Source organism: Lontra canadensis, unplaced genomic scaffold (assembly GCF_010015895.1).
Source record: "Lontra canadensis isolate GAN:19392208 unplaced genomic scaffold, GSC_riverotter_1.0 scaffold7, whole genome shotgun sequence".
NCBI lineage: Eukaryota > Metazoa > Chordata > Mammalia > Carnivora > Mustelidae > Lontra > Lontra canadensis.
In genome coordinates, this window is record NW_022631001.1 from 15,808,166 (window position 1) to 15,833,178 (window position 25,013).

At 37.5% G+C, this 25,013-nt stretch overlaps 1 protein-coding gene across 24 annotated transcripts in view; it reads left to right on the forward strand.

The window, feature by feature from the left end:
• Positions 1 to 25,013, forward strand: part of DLG2 (discs large MAGUK scaffold protein 2) — a 1,980,468-nt gene that overhangs the window by 1,666,777 nt on the left and 288,678 nt on the right. For all 24 annotated transcript variants that reach the window (XM_032852928.1, XM_032852923.1, XM_032852924.1 and 21 more), the window contains one exon: positions 5,502 to 5,604. In XM_032852928.1, the coding sequence (XP_032708819.1) occupies positions 5,502 to 5,604 (103 nt within the window). The remainder of the gene's footprint in view (positions 1 to 5,501; positions 5,605 to 25,013) is intronic.

The window sequence follows — 25,013 nt, forward strand, 5'->3', positions numbered from 1 at the left end:
AATAGATAAATATTTCTGGAGAACATTGAGTTATTTACTCATATAACCCCTGGGGCCCCAAGCAAGGGGCCCTCAGGGTTGAAGTAGCCAACATAATATTCATCTTTTGAATATAAACAGAGAAAGGGTTGGCTCTGGACATGGCACACTATTCCCTTCACATTAGCATCTGAATAAAACCTACAACTACTTGAATCGAGAAGTGCTAAAATTTCTATTGACTACCAACATGGTTGTGAAAAGGATGTCCTAACAAATAGAATTTTTTTTTTTCTATGATCCAGGGATGGTTGTATACATAAACAGCACTAGATGGATTTTTTCTAGTCTGTCCAAAGCCTTTTGCTTCAGCCTGGCATGATCTAATCATTATAAACTGGGTCATGATGTTTAAACCAGGTTGTTTGGGGCCATGGTAGAGTTGACCAGGGAGCCACACCCAACTGTGTTCTGTTGGTCTCAAGGTCCTTGAGAGACAAGCTTCTGAACTGGAGTCTTGTAAGGATAGACCTTCAGAATTGAATAGAATATTAAAGGGAGATCAGTAGGCATTGGAATTAAGAGCTCAGGAGTTTTAATTAGACTGTTCTAAATCCTTAACCTCTTCCAACTGTTTAACCTTGAGTAGGTTAGTGATCCTCTCTGAGCTCAATTTTCTTATTTGTAAAATCAGAAAAATAATCCCAGCCTCCTAAGGATTATAAGATAATGCATAAATATCAGAGTATAATAATATAATAAATATATAAGCATAATAATTTTCTAATAAATAATATGTATAATAAGTATGAACATGCATGCGGCTCAATGAATGATAACGGGTTATAATTATCGAACTCAAGAACGGTGACCTCCAATATCCCAGTTCATGCTTAAGGAAGAGAAAATTCAAGCTGAAGTAGAAAAATAGAAATAACAAATACTTGAGGCTCTGTCACACTTGGTATTTTAAAATGTCATCAAGGGCACCTGGGTGGCACGGCCTATTAAGTGTCCTTTTGGTTTCCGCTCAGGTTGTGATCTCAGGATCATGGAACTGAGCCCCACATCAGGCCCCTTGCTCAGTGTGGAGCCTGCTTAAGACTCTCTCTCCCTCCCTGGGTGTCTGGGTGCTTCAGTCAGGCATTCAACTCTTGATTTCTGCTCAGGTCATGATCTCAGGGTCATGGGATTAGGCCCCCCATCAGGCTCTGTGCTCAGCAGGGACTCTGCTTGAGAGTCTCCCTCTCCCTCTCCCTCTGCCCCTCCCTCCACTCATGCTCACTCTCAAATAAATAAATACATCTTTTAAAAAATTGTTTTAAAAAATAAAATATCTTACCAATGATATAAACTGTTTTTAAATGCATCTAAAAATGTTATTCGAGCAAAGATTACCAAAACCTCAGGGAGGGAAATAAGTGTCAAAGTGACCTTGAAAAATGTGACTGGAGGAGGACATGTTTGCTAAAATCTGGAGGAAAATCAAGAGATATCTGGGCAATGTGGTATTGTTCAGGATAACAGCCAGATTTGGTTATTACTGGCCCAGTGGAAAATGAACACACACCCATAGTAGGGTACATCTACTACAGTGGGAAGAAGCCTGAGCCAAACAAGGAAGCCTGGGGCTGGTCCAACCCTATGTTAACTCTGGTATGACTCTGGACAGGTCCCTTCTCCTATGGAAATGATTTTAATGTTCTAATGTATAAGTGCTGGATGAACAAGTTTTTAAGTCATTTAGTTCTTCATAGCAGTCCCCTCAAGTCATGATCTCACAGTCATGGGATCCCACATTGGGCTTCGAGCTCCACGTGAAGTCAGTATGGAACTCTCTCCCTGTCCCTCTGCCCCTCCTCCCCACACACTTTCTCTCTCTTTCTTTCTCTCTCTCATAAATAAAAAATCTTTAAAAAATAAAAAATAAAATAAAAATAAATTTATTTATAAAAATATATAACATATAGAAATATATATAAATAAAATAAATATAAATATAAATATTAAAATTAAAATAATCAAATTTCTTATAAATAAATAAATCTTTAAAAATAAAAGAACAAGCTATACAAATAGAAAACAGGTGAAAAAAGCAAACTTCCATTTTATGCAAAAAGAAACAATCAACAAACATTAAAAAGATGCTTAACTTTATAATTATAAAAAGGCAAAATTCAAAAATAATATTGTCTATCTATCACAATGGCAAATGTAAGAATTTGGAGTATATGCAAACTCTATAAGACTGTGAGGAAAGTCAGTCATATTTTATTTGTGGGAGTATAAATTTTTGGAGACAACTTGACAATAGCATCACAGTTTAACACTCATACCCTTTATCCAACAATTTGTTGTTACATGGTATTTACTGTAGCATAGTTTATCATAGTGGAATACTAGAACAACGTAAGGGTCCATCAACTCTGCACTGATAAAATAAATTTATATTGAATCATAGAGAACACTTCACAGCTATCAAAAGGGATACGATAGCCAATAGGAATATGTGAGTGAAGAAAATTCTTTCGGGGAGCCTGGGTGGCTCAGTGGGTTAAGCATCTGCCTTCAGCCCAGGTCATGGTCCCAGGATTCTGGGATCGAGTCCTACATGAGGCTCCCTGCTGGGCAGGGAGCCTGCTTCTCCCTCTGACTGCTTGTGCTCTCGCTCTCTCTCTCTCTCTCTGACAAATGAATAAATAAAATCTTTAAAAAGTTTGGGGGGGGGCGCCTGGGTGGCTCAGTGGGTTAAGCATCTGCCTTCGGCTCAGGTCATGATATCAGGGTCCTGGGATCGAGCTCCACATTGGGCTCTCTGCTCAGCAGGGAGCCTGCTTCCCCCTCTCTCTCTCTCTGCCTGCCTCTCTGCCTACTTTTGATCTCTCTCTCTGTCAAATGAATAAATAAAATCTTTAAAAAAAAAAGGAAAATTCTTTAAGATCTATTATTAAGTGGAAAAAATAAAGGCATAAAACTATGTGTAAAATACCTTATTTGTATACAATTTTTAAATTATGACTTGATAAACCTGCTTATATTCATAACAAAAAAATTGGCAGTATATACAAAGAACTCTTAGAATAATAAGAGTTAGGGGGACCATTTTATTTTTGTGCCTTTTGTATTGCTTTAATTTTCATGTGTGTTCATTATGTACATATGTTAGTTTTATTTTTTATATCAATACATTATTTGAGCAAGGAGATTCTGGCCTTTTTCTTTTTGCTTTCTCCTTTATTAGTTTCTGTTTGCTTAGTGAATAAATAATCATGTTAAAAATGTGCAAGGGAAATTGAAAGAAATAAATAATGCCTGTTACCTTTGACTTAGAAAGTATCTTTCCAGGGAATTTACCCTTCAGAAATACCTCCATAATTGCTCGTAGTAGCCAAAATCTGGACACAATCTTAGAACTTAACAATGGTGAGGATCCTTTTGAAAAAAATGCTGGTGGATTACTGGACTCTTGTTAAGAAGGTAAAGTGGTATGAGCTGATTGTCCAAGATATATTGTTAAATGAACAGCGAAACAGAAACAGGTTATAGAATTTTATATATATATATATATATATATATATATACACACATCACATATATTATATATATTATATACATATTTATATATATATCATCACATTTTTAGTTAAGTGAGTAGGATCATATATATATGTATGTGAGTAGGATCATATATATATATGATCCTACTCACTTAACTAAAAATGTGATGATATATTAAAATATGTAAAAAAAGAAGCAGAAATAGAGAAAGTTGTGTGCGTGCATATGCAGATAGTAGATTTCTAGAAAGTATACACAAAAAACTAAGGGAAGATGATGAGGGGATTTTTTTACTTTTCCTTAGATACCTTTCTGAAACAGAATTCATTTACCACGATCATGTATTATTTTTTAATAGGAAGTTAACCCTAATTATTTGACAAGACAAGAGGTTATTTGGCCCACGAAGTTTGTGCGTTCAATTTCCTGTAGGCAAGAGCCTACATCTTATTACTTTTCCTGTCTCTTCCGGCTGTCTGAGTCATACTCTGACTCATCCGTGCCTAGACAGTCTCTGAAATGACTGTCATCTACTAACAAGTAAATCCAGAATTGTATAGTTCAAAGGGGTTTTAGACTCCTCACAATCGCTTCCCTCCAAGGCAGAAGAGTGTTGAGTCTCAGGAGGTGAAAGGACGGTTGCTCCACTGGTGAGCGGCACAGTCAGGCCACGCCCAGCTCACTGGACCTCTCCATGTTACCATGTCATTCATGCTCTCAGTAAGGAGCTCACCAAAATAGAAAGCAGGGAAGAGGCAGGGACAATTATAAAAGTCGACAAGGAAACTTTCACAAAGCTATTATGGGAGATCTAGGATATGGAACTAAAGATTACAGACAACCCAGGCCCGATAGGGAAACAGAAGCAATTCACCATCCACCACCCAGTGTCATTGTCAAAGAGATGAGACGCAAAATAAGATTTTATATTTTACATGCAACTAGTCAGGGTTTTTTTTTTTTTTTTTCCCATGGATGGTAGCCAACCTCTCTATGAATAAAAGGAAACAGAATTGTGGCATCAACTGCAAAAAACTCTATGTAGGTTAGAAAAGCTGGACTTACTGTGTGTTCAGTTGAAGCAGAGAAGCTTCTTAGGGACCTGCCTTGCTCACCTTTGTTCTCCTCCCCTGGTCCCTTTCCTGGGGCAGAAACAGAGCCCTGATGTTGGAGGCACTCAGTAATTATATTATGTTGACTTAGACTGAGTTGATTTGAGAAAGATTTTAGTTTTTACTTCTCATTAAATTTGACATCAGAATGATTTTTCCCTCTTGGCGGGGTTTTGTGCTTGTTTTTTAGATGTTCTATTTCTCTTTTGGCATTGGCCCCAAAATGGGAGTTAGCAACAGCAACATAAACTCCAGCCATCCTTTATTTCATTTTGTCAGAATTCATTCTGGAATTGTACATGAGAAATGGGGCAGTCGAGTTTATTTTGGAACAAGGCTCAGGGCTGTCTAACCAAGCTTGGGATGACAAGACCAGGCATCTGACCAAAAAGAGGGATTTGGCAGGTAGCCAGCCCCATTTCATACAGTCTACGCAGAACCTCATCTGAATATATTAATCTGTCAGCACATACTCGTCAATGTACATTACATGTGTCTCTCCTTATTATCCTGTTTTTCCTCTAATTTTGAAGGCTCATATCCATCCCAGAAATCTAGGAAAGTCACAGAGGCATATTAAATGCACACACTAAAATTCTTGTAAACATGCATAGACAAAGTTTCAACCTAGTCAGACATGCTATAAATGCCACAAGATGAAATTTCATGTCTCTGCTAACTAAAAGTTGTCAAGAGCCTGAAACTTGCTATGTAACACTCAAATGCCTTGGTAGGACGGGAGGGGTTTTGAGGCAGGTGACATAATCTTAGCTTCTCAGTGGAGAAACATTTTTCTTCTATCAGAATAATCTGCCTTATGAAATACCAAAATTCTCTGGCTTCCTCCTCCAGGTGAATGGCATTGACCTCCGTGGAGCATCTCACGAGCAGGCTGCTGCTGCCCTGAAAGGGGCTGGACAGACGGTGACCATTATAGCACAATACCAACCTGAAGGTCAGTGAGAACCCACCCTTACCAAGTTCCACTGTGTTTCTTTGTGAATATATACCCACCTTTCTGATCACCTGTATTAACCAGTCTCCACCAACAAGACTTTTTTTTTTTAAACTTACTTATCCTGAAAAATAGGTGCTCCATGTCCAAAGAACATGAGGCTTTGTTACTCTTAACCTTCCAAAGAAAACATCAGAAAAAGTCCTGTTTGAAATATGAATTCAAAACAAACAAAATCCAAAAAACCTAGCATCAACTTTATTATTCATGTTTTTATCTGGTACACACCTGTGGTCAGCAATGAATATTGTAAAAAGAATTAAGGTGAACTAAAAATCAAATTGACATGAGACAGATTAACAAGCAAAAAACCAGATTTAATAGCATACGTATGGGGAAATCCACATAGACAGGCAAAATAAGGTAGATATGTCATCCTGAGCTAAGATGTGGGCAGGGGTCTGGGACTTCAGAGGACAGAAGTCCATTTCACAGGGCCATAAGAAGAACAGATGTTTGGTAATTAGATATTTGCCCTGCCATACAAATGGGTCACTCGATAAAATTTACCTCTGCTAATAACCCTTGTTCTGGGAAACACCCCCAACTGAGATTCTTTTATGTATTTATGGGAGGGGCAAAAGTTTCTCTTGACCATGGAGGGTCCAGATTGCCTTCAGGTCAAAATCCACAGGCCAAAGTGGCACACTGAGTGGGGGAGGGTGGTTGGTCTGGAATCCCTTCAGAAGCAAGGGGAGAGAGAAACAGACCATGATCAGCGGACCATATTCTCTCTTCGTGGCATGAACTCTTACTAACGCTAACATGATTTTTGGTTGTCCCTGGTGTGGGTTTGTTTTGTTTTGTTTTGATTTTGGCTTTTTCTGCTATAGTATTGCTTGTTTGTAACATGCTACTGTAAACCCTGAAACTTGGTGAGGCGTCGTCAATTGGATTAGCCAACTGAAACTTGATGAGATATCCTGAATTGCATTAGCCATACCCTGCTCTTTGGTTTGTTTCAACATGTATCTGTGATCAGAATGATTCTCAGGGAGACCACCTAGAAGTGACCTATTGTGTGTTTGATTTTTCAGCAAATTTGTATATAGATTACTCCTTTTGTTAATGAAATATAGTTAAGCACCCACTGTGGGCTGACTTTACAAAAAAGTCAGTGGTGTGGTTTCCTGTCTTCAAGAAATGTAGTTAATTACCCTTGGTCCACAAGGCTAGTAGAAAGGACTATTAAACAGATAAACATGAAAGTACAAGATGCCATTAAGGAAGAGCCTTTTTGCGTGGGGGTATAAAGAGCTTCTTTGACCTTTTAAAGTGATTCTTTCTTAATGTCAGTTGGTCTCTTCTTTGGAAGACAGAGGTTTGTGTCTCGCCTGTGATGTCTTAGATTTTACCATAATGGTAACCAACCACATATTTCACGTGAATATAAAGAAAACATTCTGCCATGTGTTTTTTGGAATGTTACATTTATTTTGCCTGAATTTAGAATTAGAATTTGCAATTAAGTTATTAAAAAACATGTACTAAATGCTTTCTCCTATTGGCCTCGCCCAGATATGGCCAGAGAGCTGGGGAAGAAGGGATTTGTGATTGTCACGGATGGGTGATGACAGGACCGGGAGAAAATGTTCTACCCAGACAGTTTTGAAAGTCTTTCTACTTCTTAAAGATTAGTAGAAATGTCTTCTACTAGGAATAAATTGGCTCCAGAAGGATCCATTGTAAAACAGAAAATAACGCCATTTGGGTTAACATAATTTGAGGAGCAAATTCTACTTCAAATAGAGTAAGAACTTTCCTGCGGAATTTTTCCATTTTCTTTACAGCAGTGTTCGTTCACTCTCAAACCGTATGCCCTTCACCATAACCTGGCACATGGCATGAATATTCCAGGCTGTTTTCCCATTTCTCAAGAGTTTCCTCTCCAACATCAATTATACCAATTAGAAGCCATTGATAGTAAAGATAGCCATTCAAATGACCTTGAACAGAGTGATTTTGAAACTTTAAGGGTTACAGTAAAGGACAAGCATGTCAGTTCTATCAACATAAATCTTCATCTTAAGCTTCCTTACTGCGTTTGCTTCCTTTAAGCAATGTACTTAATTTGAATACTTTGCTGTACTTTGTGAGGATGCCTATTCAAAGCAAGCATGTCTTATAAAGCATAAATAGATTTTGTAAGTGCTTCTGAAGAAATTTGTAAATAAAAATGATAAGCTTGGGGTGCCTGAGTGGCTCAGTGGGTTAAAGCCTCCGCCTTCGGCACAGGTCATGATCCCAGGGTCCTGGAATCAAGCCCCACATTGGGTTCTCTGCTCAGCAGGGAGCCTGCTTCCTCCTCTCTCTCTGCCTCTCTGCCTACTTGTGATCTCTGTCTGTCAAATAAATAAATAAAATCTTAAAAAAAAAAAACAAACAATAAGCTTATTTCAAAATGCCAAAGTACAGATAGGATTCACAGAATTCCCTATTTTAATAAGTCTAACGGTATTCTCATTTGTCACAGCTTTAAATCAGTTGGAAATGTGGTAATGTAACATCAAGCAATCCTCTTTCCCCCTTTGTAAGTTTAATGTGTAACTGAGCTTTAATTTAACTATTGTTTGAAATGGAAAACTAATTAATCTTGTTTAGACCATTTAGGGACATTTAAATTATACAACACTTTTAGGAAATAATGAACAATTTACCTTTAAGATAACAAGTGAAAAGAAGAATATGCCACAGAGTTCATTAGGAAATTCTTACCAGATCTCCTTCATTTGCACTAGTATTGTGAGGTGTCCAAGCTAAGACAAATTTTATTGACTTCTCTTTTGGTATGGTCAGGAACCAGACTTTCTTTCAGTAACTTTTTCATTTACATTCAAATGCTTTTATCAGGAATGTACTAGATTCCTTCCTCGGTATTATTAAATATTCAGGAAATTTGGCCCTTACCCCCAGCCCAAGTCATTTTCTTTTAAGTAATGTTTGTTTGTTTTTTTTTAATCTTACTGAGATTAAAGGACTTAGCTACTTTTAAGAGATCGTTTTCTGATGATGTAGGACCAAAATTGTATAATAATGACACCAACCCTGAGAACTGTGGAATGTCAGAGAAGGGATAAACCTGCAGGAGTCAAAACAGTATAAGAGTACTTTGTGGAAATGGGGAAATGGAGCCAGACTTTGAAAAATAGGTGGGATTTCTATTCTGAAAAGCGGAGAGAAAAAATATCTTGCTAAACTAAATAAGATTTTGAACTCTATGTGTGCAGGCACAAAACCTATATTTTGTTCACTTTTATTTTGTTCATTTTTAGTGTTATACATATTATGGTATTTCTTAAAGAGTTGCTGAACTAGCAAATAATACTTACCATTCTTTAGCACTTGAGTTTCCACCTGAAAATAATTGAAGATTGGAGGGATGATTCAGTTTTACAACTTGCATTTTTTCATTTTTGCTTCAAAGCAGAAAATAAGTGCTAAACAAGTATGTATTGCAAAATATAAAACAGTTTCCAACTGTGTTTTTCATAAGACTTAGCTCATTTTTTGAATAATTATAAATAATTTATAATTATCATAATATAACAATAAATGTCTTCCTTGGCAAGTTTCACTGTGCCAAGTAAGACCAAAGTTCTTATACTTCTGCTTAAAATGATCGTGCTCCCAGTTGTCTAAATTACTCTAGCCATCACTAAATTTTATTCAGTGTCTAGTTCTAAGTAGTAGAATTAAACCCACATTTGAAGAGTCACATGCAAACCGTGTTTCTTTCTGGTGGTATGATTGTAATTCATTTATACCATCTTTTTTTTAAATCTACTTTCTGTCACATGTTTACTTGGAAACTAATATGTATTATTTTGATATTAGGAAGTAAATAATGAAGTTATTTTCTTTATTTCTTTTTTTAAGAGGATCATGTATCTGATACTTAAGGAATAATTCTACTTAAGCAATATAGGAAGTTAATTCTTCTAAACTCCAATTACCTATGTTCAGTTAGTGAAGTTACCCCAACACCACTTCAGAAAAGGAACCATAATGCCTGCCCAACACATGCATACACTCTTCCCTGTCCCTTTCCAGCCGTCTTCCCCATTGCTGTCAGAATTATTGTTCTCTAGGATATGACCCCAAGGTACCTGTGCACAAACTCCATGCCCTTCACAATATGGTCCCAGCCAAACTCTATGCTCCCTCCTTACTCCCTGCACCATCATCACCCACCACCATCATCATTTTTTACTCTCCCATGCTACACAGGACTGCTTTCTGTTCCTCAACACTTGGTCCTTAGCAGTCATGTTTCTGGACCTTTGCTCATGTGGGTTCCTCTCCCTGGAATTCCCTTTCCACCCTTTCTATCCCTACTCAGTTTGAGGGCCTGCAGACGTCAATTCCACTATGAAGTCATCTTTTATCTCTAAGTTAATGTTGATTGATTCTTTCTCTGAGCTCTCTAGACCTATATTCAGATAGTTTGTGTGTCCCTTAGCATGATTTGGACATTTCCCCACTCAAGTAAGCTTCTAGAGGGCAAGAACCCACTTATCGTTCATTTTATGTCCTGAGAGAATTTGCACAATATGAATTTGACTATGCTTTATTAAAGAGTTATTGAATGGGTCTTTATTTGCTTTAGAAGCACAATAAAATATCTTCAGTGTGTTGGCAAATAATTAATAGTAAGTGTTTAAGAAATATTTGCTGGATGAATATTGAATGAATTGCCTGGGGTTCTGATATTAGATGCAGAAAATGGTAAATTTGTCTGTTCCCAAATTGGACATCCAGTGTTGATGCAGTTTTTAGGTAGTGCCTTTTTTTTTCTTACAAAGAAATGATCCTAGTGGATAAACATCCTTTCTCCTGCACTGAGGAATATCTACAGCTATTGTTCTGTAATATAACACAAAGAAAAGATGATTAAAGCTCTAAGATTTTCTAAAGTTCTAAAACTCAACTTTAACACCACTGATGAATTTTAAAAAGTCACTGGGGCTCCTGAGTGGCTTAATCTGTTGAGCATCCCACTCTTGGATTCAGCTCAAGTCATGACCTCAGGGTTATGAGATTAAGCCCTGCATTGGGCTCCATGCTCACCATGGAATCTGCTGGATATTCTCTCTCCCTTGGTCCCTCCCACTCATTCTTTTTCTCACTCTCGCTCTCAAACAAATAAATAATTTTTTTTTTAAATCACTGATTGTAACCAAATTGTGCATTTGTCAGAACGGGTCTAACACAGCATTTCTCTGAATCAGACTGGGACAAGCCTTTATAACATTTGCTGCCTTCTCACTATGCTATAATACCTCTGTTTACTGTGAGACCACTGACTGGGATTGAAGTAAAAAAACACCAGATATTCACTAGGACAATGAAGTGAATAATATAAATTGTTGGATAAAGCACAAAAATAGAGATAATTAATTGCCAAGGTATTCTTATGACAACCACCAGTATTCTCTTGGGTTTAATCTGACTACTCAGGGCATTGATCTGAATCCTGTAAAGGCTTCAGAAGGGCCTGCAAGCAGGGAAGACAAGCTCCTTGAGGGTCCCCATCAGCAAGCAGGGACTTGCGTACACAGTGGAGGAGTCTGATTTTGTCCGCCTTTTTTTTTAAGCTTTTATTCATATTCCAGTTAACCAAACAGTGTACTATTAGTTTCTGGTATACAGTATAGTGATTTAATACTTCCATACAACCCCTAGTGATCCACATTTTATTTTTCAACAGGCTACTTGAAAAGAAAAGTCCAAAGGACAGACTTAATTAAAAATAAGACTTATAAATGTGGTCTAGTTTATGGAACTGTGGCAGAGGGATGATGTGGTTCATTTATATACTTGTATTTGGTTAATGGATATTTTTACTAAACACTTACTGTGCCCCACTCAGTATTCTTAGGAAATGATAAAGCAGTGAACCCAAAGGCCCTCTCAAATAAATATTAAATTTGTTAGATTATGATAAGTAGTATAAAGAAATAGGAAGAAACGTAAAAGTGATAGTATTGAAGAAAATATGGTAGATCTAGAAGACCTAGCTAATAAGTTCATATTTCAGCAGAGATCTCAAAGAAATCAGGGAATAAGCCATGCAGGAAGCTGGAGGAAAAAAGAAATTATTCTAGAATCCTAGTCTACCGAGTGTGATCTGTGAACCAGCAGCATAGAGATCAATTGAGAGCCGGTAGAAATGCATAATCCCAGGCCCCACTCCAGCCTTCTAAATCAGAATCTACATTTTATCAAATCCATAGGTTATTTACATGTAGTTTGAGAAGCACTGTGCTAGAATACTTGAGGACCCTGCAGAAACTGTGATTTGTCACTCCGGGTTGGACTCCCTCTACCTGGATCCAGGGTGATGTCACCTGAGGCAGCATCACTAGGTTTGATTTCTGGCATGTGTTACTCAATGACTGATCAGACCTCAGTTGTTTTACTAAGGACAGGTCAGGCTGCAGGGGCTCTAGGAAGTTCATGTGTCATTCACCTCTACCTGGCCTATACCTCCCCTCTAAATATAGATTATCAAGCAAATTCATAAATCTTGCTAGAACTCCCCATCTAGTGAAACAGTGAACCTACTCAGGCTTCATCCCCTTTCATTACAGCCTCTCCGGCCTCTCCTGCAAGTGTGTAGAGAAGCCATTGAGTGAGGATGAGGTGAGATTGAACTTCATCCTGATAGATGACTTTACAGACCAAAAAATAAAGGCACTAAGGCATCACTTTAAAATTTCTTTAAGTAACTTACTATATTTTAAAGCAGATCATTTCAGTAATCTTTTTTACTCCTTTTAAATTGTGAAGCTAATTCAGAAAGAAAAGTACTCATTCTTTTCAGGAGGAAGTGAAATTCTGATCTTTTCCAGAGTTACTCCTCTGAATTAAGTCACAAGTTTAAACCAGAGTTGGACACAATGATCTATTTGTCTATGAGGTCAAAGATGGGATGGAAACTTAAAATGAGTATGTAGTTTACCCTCTGAAAACCATAGACACCTCCTATATCTAAAAGTTCCCAGAAATGAGAGTATATACAACACCCAAGAAGCTTACTTATAATACAAGCTATATTTCTTTCCTTAAATCAATGTCTACATAAGTTTATGCATATGAATGAGCAGCTGTGGTGTGCTGAGATAGTTTCTCAATGCAAATAACTGCATCTCAAATGCTCAGGCAATATTCATAAAGTCCAGCTGTGGGTCTTGGTCAGAAATTGCATCAGCATCATCAGGGAACATTCAGGATGAGCTTTGGAATGGGAGGTACTGTGCAAGACTCTGGACTAGGAAAAGAAGACCAGTATTCTAATGCCAATTCTAATTCTAGCTGTGTGACCTCATGCTAGTTATTCATCTTTATGAGTTTGCATTTTCTCAGTTAGGAAAAGTTAGGACAAGTTAAATATTTTCAAAGTTACTGAATTCTAGATAAAAGACATAACCCATCAAGTACTATAGAAGTATGAATTCCATTATTTGAAGATTTTTTCACTAATACTGCATCTTGTTGCTTTGCGCTTTTTGCATTCTTTAAGAAGAAATGAATGCACCATCTGGTTAACTTGGTGCATTCTCTGTGGTTTAACTAGAATCATTGAGAAATGGAAATTACCAGTTGGAAGAATCCTTATAGATCACCTTATCCAGCTTCACAGATGTGGGGATTGAAGCTCAGTCAGTATCCACATAGGAAAGCAGTCCATTATCTTAACATTTGTTATAACTACTAAAACTGAGGCTAGCTAAACCAGATAGTAAATCCCTTAATTCTTTGAATTTACTGTAGTAGTTCATGATGGCTAATGGCTTAATTAGCCCAAGGAATCTAATCCAACTAGATTATTATGGTCAAAAGGGGGTTGAAATATTCTTATGGAGCCTTGGGGCTTTCTCATGCACATAATTTCACTTTCACTTCTAGCTTATTACTCATGTTAATTGCTTTTATCCCTGTATCACAATTGAATGATACATATAAGAGAGCTTTAAAAATATAAGCAATTACTAATAATTTTAAAAATAACCACTAATCTGAGAATATTGGTAGTTCAAGAAACAGTTCAAATACATTATGCTTTTCCTCTTCCCTATCCTAATTTCTTCACGTGGCGTCCTTCATCCATCTATCCATCCATCCATTATCAGTTCATCCTCAGTGATATTCTGTTTTGCCACACATGGGATTTCTCCAAATATATTGCATTAAATCTGGTTTAGCTAATTTGATTGGCATATTCTAATTTTTATCAAACTGTTAGGAAAGAAACTTACATAAGACTTTATATGTCTCTAGAATTTGTATTGCTTAGCCTTATCTTTCTCCTCGAATCTCTCTCATATACATACAGGCTCCACCAACAGATACTGCCTCCTCCTGGAACTAGAAATCTCCCAAGATGTCCCTTCACTTAATCTGTCTTGTTCCTAGCCTTCTTCCAGTTGCTTTTTTAACTCCCCAACATCCACCACAGCATATGACAGATAGGATGATTCCTGCAAAGAGTCTGCAGGATCATGGGACATTCTGTCCAGATACTTCAGTGATTAATGATGCTGCTTTTTTTTTCTCCATGCTTATACCCTAGTTTGGACGTAGAGTAATGTAATGGGGACAAAGTGAGATATCACCTCCTGACTCAAAAAATTCTCTTGACCTAATTATCTGTCCTGGGAATACAATATCTCAAACTCTTATCAGAGGGGCTAAAGATATTTACAACGCTGATACAGGTCCTTTCTCTTCCCGTTATTCCGTCTCTGCCCAGCCACATAACAACTTTCATTCCATAATAAAATATATTGATCTTTGGGTGTCTAATCTTTTGATTTTATAACATTTTGAAGGACCCGTGGCATCCAGCATCATAAAGCACTCACTACCTAATACTAAAAGAAGGCTAAATAAATCTTTGTGCTAGAGACATTTTGACAACCAAAAAGATCTCTTAGATCCATCCCTTGAGTTAGCCACACCCAGATCAAATACATGGGACTAAAGGGTCCTAATCAGGGGCACCTGGCTGACTCAGTTGTTAAAAGACTGCCTTCAGCTGAGGTCATGATCCTGGAGTTCCAGGATCAAGTCCCACATCAGCTCCCTACCTAGCAGTGGGTCTGCTTCTTTTTCTGACCTTCCCCCTTCTCATGCTCTCTCTCTCTCATTCTCTCTCTCTCAAATAAATAAATAAAAATCTTAAAAAAAATAATAAAGTTTCCTAAATATACTCTTGACTATACAAATATTACCAACTGGACCCAGATCCTCCACTGATAAGGAATTTCAGGACATTATAGACAACTGTTAAAGAATGTTCCACAGAAACAAGCAGAAGGGGAATATAAGCTAAAACAGATCTAAAATACTTACTAACTTTACTCCATATTCTCAGTGCCAAGTGTAGTTCACCTCCACATTTGTTTGAAAAATCCCAGTATTTAAGCCAACCATCAAATTTAATAATGAGTGATGAGGCACTTTCCTGCTCCCTTCCCTGACTCTGAAGCTGATGCTTTTTTGACCACACCTGAGCCACATCACTTCTCAACAGTGATGCCCTTGTTTGTTAATTAAGGTTGGTTAGAGAGATTATTTTTAAGGCTCTTTCTAGCTGACATTCTATGAAATGTAGTTACTGTGTCTTCTAATTAGAACGTGTCATAAGGAACAATTATTGCAAGCAGATAATTTCAGAATGTTCTCATTTTATTCCTCACATTTTAAACACACGGAAATTCTGCTTTCACCCAGTTGGTGGGACAGGAAAAGATCTATATCTGTGGAAAATGCTCTCTCTGTGTTGAAGAGAATTTGAACCCTCCAATAATGGTTTTTAAGTTTAATTCAAGTAGAAACACTTACTGCTTGTTCGTGCTTCCAAGATTAACAATTTATTGTACATTCATAGACCCCTTATAGCCCAAATCTTACCAGTTTCATATGAAATTGAACTAAACTATAACTACCAAGCCTGGAAATAGATTTATTAGGGGTGAAAAGGAATAATTTGGGGAAAAAAAGTCCATTTCAGTAAATAAAAGATTCAGAAAGCTGAAATAATGGTTATGTTTTTGATTCTCAGAATCACAAGTAGTAGTAACTTTAGAATGGAAAAGCCAAGCCCAGGAAATAAATATATCTTTGATGTGCTTTATAGATTCCTAATCCAGATAGGATTCCTGGTACACTCAATGACTAAGTCTATAAAAGACAAAAGTATTCAAATTATACTTTGGGGTTCAAGATAATCTTCTTTTATTTGCTCAGCTTTCTCGTATTCACGTTCCTACTGCTAAGGGTAATTTTTTCCTTAATAGGAGTTGCTGACACATTGGGGAAATTAAGCAACGGCAGAACAAAAATTCATTCATTCGGTCTTCATTCAGCTAATATTAAATGCTTCCACTGAGTGACACATTGCCCTGGACATTAGAGGTAGAATGATAAGCAGAGTAAAATCACACCAGTAAATCAGATAAGCTCAGGTGAGTGCTCTAGAAAAAGACAAGAACTTAGAACTAGACTATGAGAGTCTACATACTCAAGTATATTCTCAGTGTATACCCACACCAAACCAAAACAAACAAAACACTGTGACCTAGATAGAGGGTCAAGAAGGCATCCCAAGGAAATAATATTTTCTTGAATCTGGAGGATGAGTAGGCATTAATTTGTCAAAGCAGAGCAGAGGAAGCAGTTGCGAGGAAGAGGAGGGAAGTGTATGTGAGAAAGTGGGAGAGACAGTGTGCGTAAGGAAGTGAAAGAGGGGGATATGGGCAGATTATGAAGGACAGGTATTTGGGTCTTTCCCCTGAAAGCACTGGTGTTGAAATGTTTTAAGCCAAAGGCTGGCAGGATCAGAGTTGTTGTTGTTCTTTTTTTTTTTTTTTTTTTTTAAGATTTTATTTATTTATTTGACTGAGAGAGAGAAGTAGGAGCAGCAGGAAGAGGGAGAGGGGGAAGCAGGCTCACTGATCTGGCAGCATGATGTGGGCTGGATATGGGACTCAGTGTGGGGCTTGATCCCAGGACCCTGGGATTATGACCTAAACTGAAGGCAGATGCTTAACGACTGAGCCACCCAGGTGCCCCCAGAATTGTTCTTCTAAAAACTAGCTCTGGCTGCTGAATAGGGAATAGGCCAGTAGTGTCAAAGAGGCTGGGAAAGGCCCAGATCAAAAGGTGCTCATCCAGGTGAAACGGTGGTCGTCGGCTTAGAGTAGTGGCAGAAGAGATGGAGAGAAATAGACAGACTCAGGGGGAGAGTTGGTAATAAAGTCAGTAGACTTACATGTTGGCTTATTAAAATACACGAATTCATTCATTTTGTTAAAATATGGGACAGCATGATTGACTGTTACAAGACAAATACACCCCTCAGGGAAAAGCATGTTTTATTCATTTTTATATCCTAGTCCCTAATACAGAACCTCGTTCACAGTAGGCACTCAATAAATGTAGACCAAGTGAAAAAATAAATAAATAAATGAATGATGCCAATGAATAAATGTATCTATTCTGTAGGAACTCTCCCATTTTTTTATTTTAGCTAAGACAGAACAAAATATAGATGTCAAAGAGAGGAAGAGGGAAAGGGAAAGGGAGTTGGTAGCAAAAGAGAGAATACTTAAAGCTAGTACGGAGCACTCACTGCATGTCTGATGACGTTCTAAAATCCCTGCATAGACTTACTCATTTAAACAGCTCAAGAACTTACAACAGAGGTTTGATTGCATTGCCCATTTGCTCGTTGACAGATGAGGATATGGAAACTCAGAAAGCATAAGTGGTTTTTCCAAGGTCAGACAACTAACCAGTAGAGTACAACCAGGAGTCATTCTCAAGCAGAAGGACTCCAGAACAGCCATGGCACTAGATCACTTCTCAAAGGAGGAAGGATAAGGAAGCAGATTCACATGGTGATAAAGGAATTAGAAGAGAGGGAAGAAATGCAGGGGATGTGAAGAATCTGTTGAAGGATAAATGCTGTGTACCCAAAGAGAGAGAGAGGGCAGAGGTACAGAGAGGACAAAGATGAGTCAGATGGGGAAATAAAGATAAGAGTATTTGGGCTAGGCAGGGCCAACAGGCAGACAGATCAGAGTCTAGTGATTGAGAATGGAGACAGGCCACTATTGGCTTGCCATAGGCCTAGGCCAAGGAGCAGATGCAGGCTAGGTGGGTGAATCCCCTTCCTTTTGAATTTGTGGTGGTTTTTTTCTGTTGTTCTTCTCAAGATATGGGAGTTTGGGGCCTGCAGTTCAGCTCTAAGAGTAGGTGTGATCCCAAACTGGTATAAAGGCAGGCAGATGGCTCACCACTTACTACCTTTGAGGACTTGAGTGATAACCTAAGCCTGAAATTCTTCACCTGTATCATAGGGATAATCATATTTGCCTTCCAAAGTTTCTGGGCGAATTAGAGAAAATGAAGAATGTCGAGAATATATAAGGCCATCCGCAAATGACAGCTACTATCATAACCCTCAACAACAAGCTTGTTGAATAAACATTGCTCCCAACGCAACCTTCTCCCTGCCAACCCCCACTCTCATCAGATTTTTGCATTATCCTTAAAACTATCTAAGTACAGACAGGATCAAGGAGCTTCACAGAGTTTGGGAAGCAATAGTGGTTAAGAATTCCCACTGTGAAATCAGATAGATATGGCTCAAATTCCAGCTCTGCCGTTAACAGCTGTGTCACTTTAAGCAAATTACTTCACCTCTGGGAACATCATTCTTTATTTGTAGAATAAAGACTCACACCTATCTCAGGACTATTTTGAGGGTTAATGAAGTCAGTGCATGCAAAATGTCAAGCACACACCCTGACAAATAGAACATCTTCAATAAGTAATAACTATCATTATTATGGTAATTATCAGGAAGTCCAGAAAAATCTATAACGTAGTTATTGTGTGGAAAGAGAGAGAGAAGGAGTAGATCCAGAGCGGGAAAGAAAGTTTAAAAAGCCCTTGGGAGTCTGTGAGTAGGGGCTCTTGAGGGACTTCTTTAGGTAACAGAATCAATGTGAAAATAATTCCCTGTGTGGAAGTGTCAAATAAACTGTTCTCTGCAGAGTTCTGCGGTCCAGGGAAAGAATGGTGGAAGCAGGGAGTTGGGCGGAGGGGTATCAGAGGAAACAACCTGGGCCCTGGCTTCAGTTCCCCTCCAACCAGAACAGGCTTTATTTGTTTTTCATGTTTGGTCTTGGATAAATGAAGGATTCTGTCACCAAAAAACAGTTTTAAGCTGTTTTAGCAGAAGGCAAGAAAAGCTGTTAGAAATAAGAGGTGTAGGTGTGTGTGTGTGTGTGTGTGTGTGTGTGTGTGTTTAGGATCCAAAAAAGCTCTAAGCTCAATTAATTTTGCACTAGAACGTAGACTCCATGGGAGCATCAGGTTTTGCCTGTTTTGCTTACTGTTTTGTCCCCAAAGCCTAGAACAGTGCCTGGCACAGAGTAGGCAATCAGCAAATATTTGTGAATGAATGAATGAGCTAAACAAATATTCATGCCTCTCAATTTCTCTTGAACTTTAGTGGCAGAGCAAATTTACTCCCCCTGATATGCCTATTGGGAATCATGTTAATTAACTGGAGCTCCCAAACATTGATTTTCCATGCTGAAAAAGTAATCAATCTAGGAGAGTAGATTATGTGGTCCCAACATTGATTTTGGCATTGCTGCTGACCAGGCTGCCAAAGACAAAAACACTCTCTGACTTTGGTTGTTTGATATGTGAGAGCAAAAAATTAAGCAAACAAATGGACTTTTTTCCAAAGAATCTCATAGTGGCTTTGTGCATTTTTGTAAGTCTTAGAAACATTAAAAAAATATAAAATATTGGGGTGCCTAGGTGGCTTAATCAGTTAAGTGTCTGCCTTTGGCTTAGGTCCTGATCCCAGGATGGAGACCCTGCTTCTCCCTCTCCTTCTGCCCCTCCCCCTCCTTGTGCTTTCTTTCTGTCAAAAAAATAAATAAAACCTTTGAATATATATATATATATATACACACACACACGTATGTATGTCTGTATATATGTGCATATATGTATATAAACTAGCACAAGTTTAAGACTTCTCCATTCACGAAAGGCTTTCAGATATGTTTCCCACGGGGTCTACACAACTGTAAGAGTTGAATAGATGGGAAGTATTTGTGAAGGTAGCAAAAGTGAAGCTTGGTGAATTTAAGTAATTTGCCATGGTCGTGCTACCCATAAGTACTGTGAGCTGAACTTGTACCCAGATCCTCTGATTCTGTTTCTTGTGCTTCATACTGTTCTTCAGATGTTCTTTAGCATCATACTGTTTTATAATTCTTTTATCCAAATAAAGTTACTTGAATCAATCTAGAATTACCAGGCTTTCCAGAAGTTTGCTAAATAAACACTTCTTGAGAAAAACATATTCATGTTTGTTTGATGGGTGAATGTTTGATGGTATATCATTTTAACTTTATTTTTTAAAGATTTTATGAAGAGGGAGATGGGGGAAGAGGAACAGGGAAGAGGGACAAGCAGCCTTCATGTTGAGCACAGAGCCTGATTTGGGGTGGGGTGGGGGAGGAGTTGCCAATTTCAGGACCTGAGATCATGCCTGAGCTGAAACCAAGAGTCTGATGCTTAACCGACTGAGCCACCGAGGTGCCCCTTAACTTTATTTTTTAATAGTAATATAATTACACGGATTCAAAATTCAAAATATTATTAAAAAGTATACACTGAGAAGTCTCTCTTCCACTTCATGTAAATCAAAGTCATTTCCTCTTGCTCTTATAGGCAACAATGTAATTAATGAATAACTTATTTAAATAAAAACTGAAGCTGAAACCATAAAGGAATATAGATAAATCTTATTTGCAGGGTTTAAAGGAGAAAAAAAATGCCTAATAGGAAGTTGCTTAATAGCCTGGAGCATTAAGGAATAAAAAATTGTTCTTTTTTACTTGGGTAATGTTTATATCTGTTCCTCATATCTTAATTAATTATTTTTAGAAAAATAGCTCTGTGCGGGGCTTGAACTCACAACCCTGAGATCAAGAGTCTCACGCTCTACTATCTGAGCCAGCCAGGGCTCCCTATTCTTCAGGATGTAAGATATTTTCCCAATTCAGAAATAATTTTATAAATACTAGCTTTTCTTTTGGCACAACTATCATAATACCCAATGTGTTATGTAAATTACCAAGGGATCACAGGTTGCAAAAGAAACCTTCATGCAGTTGTTCTCCATTAATGGATATGTTTTCTTTCTAGGAAAATTTGGAGCACTTAATATCCTTTAAAGAAGTAACTGGTGTCAAAAGGGATCTAAAATCAAGGTTAAAGCCACCTTATTCCCTTGGAAATGTGTGCAAGAATTATCTGGTTGCATATAATAAGTAGCTTCATAAAAAGATATTTGTAATCTTTCTTGATTATGTAGTAGCAAATACATAAATTCCTCTTTGTTTAAGGTCACTCAGAAGATTTTTTGTAAGAAGATTGATTTCCTAATAATATTAATAACCACACCCTACTTTATCTAAATTTTAAATATTTTTGCTTTCTTTCAAATATTTGAATTTCTTAAAAATAGGTGCCATTTCCCATGGGAGATTTTTCTGGGAAGCAAAAGGAGGAATGTTAGAGTTTTAGTAACAGTCCCCAGCTGTTATGACCTAGCAACGAGCAGCCGAAACACAAAGGGTATTTTAAAAGAAACACAATTATCTACAAAATTACAGAGAAATGGTTACTTTGGGTAACTATTAGTGAGAAAGAAAGAAAGTGGAATGTCTACAAAATGATCATCAAAACGCAGGGGATAGAGTCCAAAGAATGAAGATGTGAAGATTCTTGGAGGAGTGTGGGACGGGGAGGTCCTGGCAGGGAGGATGTGTGGAGAAAACTGCTGAGGGAAACAGGATCTTCAACCTGCATAGTTGTCTTTACAGTTAGGAGCACAGTCTTCCCTCCTTCTAGATTCAGGAGAAAACATCTCCACTTGTCTTCTGATAAAGGAATACTTAATCTTATTGGAAGCAAAGAAAGCGGATTTTCTTGTCGATCTTTTATTTGATTACTTTGTGATTGTGGATGATATTGGTATATTAGGTATACATTATTGTAGTTCTTTCCTCTGAGCTATGAAATTTTTCTCACAATTTGTGTTTTCTCATTGCAATTCTGTGTCTTTGTCTTTCCTAATTATAGAGCAAAATAAATAAAAATTTACAGAGAGGCTGAGACTCTAGAACAAGCTGTAAATAAGATACAAATAAAACATCTGGGTAAGATATAATGTGCTTTTTTTAAGATTTTATTTATTTATTTGAGGGAGAGTGAGTGAGAGGGAACACAAGCAGGGGGAGAGGAAAGGAAGAAGCAGGCTCCCCACTGAGCAGGGAACACTATGTGGGGCTCAATCCCAGGACCCTGAGATCATGACCAGAGCTGAAGGCAGACGCTTAACTGACTGAGCCACCCAGGTACCCCATAATGTACTTTATTTTATAAAACAAGAGCTGGTCTTTTGAATAAAATTTAAGTGCACTTATGGAGTATTATATGCCAGGCCCAGTTTTCTTAGATACTCTAAAAAAATGCATCTAAATATATGTCTCCTTTTACATCCCCAGCTGCACCTCTCTTGTACTTTATATTCTACTGACACCAAATTTGCTTATCCTTCACCTAACAGGCCTTGATGTTTCATCTTCTGTAAATTAGTGACTATGATTCTGTCTGCCCAGAATTCTCTTCTTCTTCTGTCCACTTGACAAACCCTTTTTCTCTCAAAGAGCAAGCTAGAGATCATGTCCTCCTTCCTGGCTGCAACCACTACCTCCCCAGTAGGTACCACTGCTTCCTTCATGCTAACTTAGTAACTGGTATCGTTGTATTTTTCCCTCCGTTTTGTAATTCAAGTAAATAAATATCCAGTGTCTCCACAGAATATTTTATGGAAGAAGGGAGTGAGCATAATAGGTAGTCAATAAATGTGTGATGAATGACTCAGTCAGTGATGCTTTGGGTGCCAGTGAGACTCTTGAAAATGGGTTGGAACGTGTGGAGAAGCTGACACTAGTTCTAAAGATGATAATAAAAATACATGATACATAGTTAGAAGGAGGCAAAAGAAATTTCTTGGTTTATATGATCCTGAAGTGTCCACATACATTAAAGAATGAACTAATTTTTTTAAAGATTTTATTTACTCCTTTGAGACAGAGAGAGAGCAGGAGCAGAGGGAGGGGCAGGGGGAGAGGGAGAAGTAGACCCAAGGAGATCATGACCTGAGCTGAAGGCAGACTGTTAACTAACTGAGCTGCCCAGGTGCCCCAAGGAATGAACTAATTTAAAGAATTCAAAAAATCATAAGTGAACATGGAAAGAGGTAACAACTAATAATATTAATTGTTATTATTATGCCTATAATGTCTAGATATTTATATATGCCATTTTATCATCAACATCATAACGTTATTATGAACATTTTGAATATGAAGGGATAAAATCCCAGTCACGTTACATAATGAAGTGGTGAGGCAAATTCCAGCAGTGGTCTCCCTGACTCAGGTGCCTATCAGCAACCACATCTTGAAGAAGGGTCAACAGTGTGATCTCAGTTAATGCCCTTTGTGTCCTCACCTATTCTCCACTTCTTTAGAAAGGAGAAAAAGTCCATGGTTACACAACCAGTATAAGCCAAGTTCACAGATTTGATAGTGCTTTCTCTTCAAAGCCTCATTAACTATGTTATATGCTTAGTCTTGGAATCTGTAGTGCTACATTGTGCTAAGCCCTGGGGCTTTAGAACTCCCCCTTGCTCTAAGAGAGCACTTTCCTTAAATCCAGCAAGATGGTTGCTTAATAAAATACACCAAGGATCTGAGCAATTGAAAGAAGAGAGTAGTGATTATGGTTTAAAACTGGATATAAAAAGAAAGCAGATTACCACTGAAGTGAGGATTTCTGCATGTCATTTGGTCTAAATGGAACTGTGATGAGGAAGAGGAGAAAGATGTCTGAAAAGGTCATTACAAAAAATAGTAACAATTTTGAATTTCAACTAAGTGGATAAAATTTGGGACATCACAAATGGAAATGCTTTCTAAAGCTCTACCCTCAAACATTTAATGTAAAAGGTACAGATGCAACAGAAAACTGTATGTAACCTCTAAAGGGCAACACAGTTGGTTAATAATTAATGAATTCCCTTTTAATAAAATAACATCAGGTGTGTATAAAATATGTTGTAACATAATTAACAGCTGAATTTTAGGCTGCAGCAAAACAGAAAAAAAATCAGAATCAGAAAAGAAAAAACCTGAGGATGAATGTTATTTGCAGTAAATATGTATTATCTTTCTAGCTACAAACATGAGATTACAGATATAATGGACTTAATTACAGAGCCACTGGAAAGTAAATATTTGGAAAAAATAAAACTTCTTGTGAAGAGAGACAGATGTTTGAGGGCAGCACAGAAGTCATACAGTGCTTTTGGTACTTTCTAGCTACATGACCTTGTGAGAGTTATCTAGCCTCTCTGACCTTCAGATTCCTCATCTATGAAAAGGAGTTAATAATGAATTCTTTATATGGTTATTTTGATGAATACATCATAATCGTAATTCCTGGCTCATAAAAAGCGCTCAGTAAATGTTAACTACTAAAATAATGAAAGCTAATGTTGCAAAGTGCCTGGTATAGATCAGACACTGTCCTAAGTGCTTTCCAAATATAATCATATAATCCTTAAAGCAAGCCTCTGAGATAGAGGCTGCAGTTGTTCCCATTTTACAGATGAAAAAATTAAGGCACAGAAAGACTAACATGGCTTGTCAAGATCACACAGTAGGGTAGTGTTAGAGCTGTGATTCAAGTCCTGGTCTGACTCCACTACCCCTCTGCTTGGCCATCCAAGCACACTACCTTTTCATACTGAAATGACAGCCTGTTTGAATTTTTCCATAGTGTTTATCACTACGTGTAATTATCTTATTTATTTGCTTATGGTCTTCTCCCCATGAGAGCAAGAACCTGGACTGCTTTCTTTAGTAGTTTGTCTTCAGCAACCAGAGCAGTGTTAGGCACAAAGTAGATACTCAAGAAAATTATTTATGGCATGTTGAATTATAATGGTATTTACTCTTAATAGAGAAGAATAGTGAGAAATCATAAAAGATGATAAAAGAATCAAAAGGAAATATATGTAAGAAAGTAAGATTCTAAAAAATAAAAATATACAGAATCATGGCTAGTAATGAATCAGAAACACTCCCCAAAATTAACAATGGCAGTTTGTTTACAAAATATAGCCTTGGCAAAATACATGCCACATATGTTTTCTCTCAGTTGTTGATAACAGAATTAAA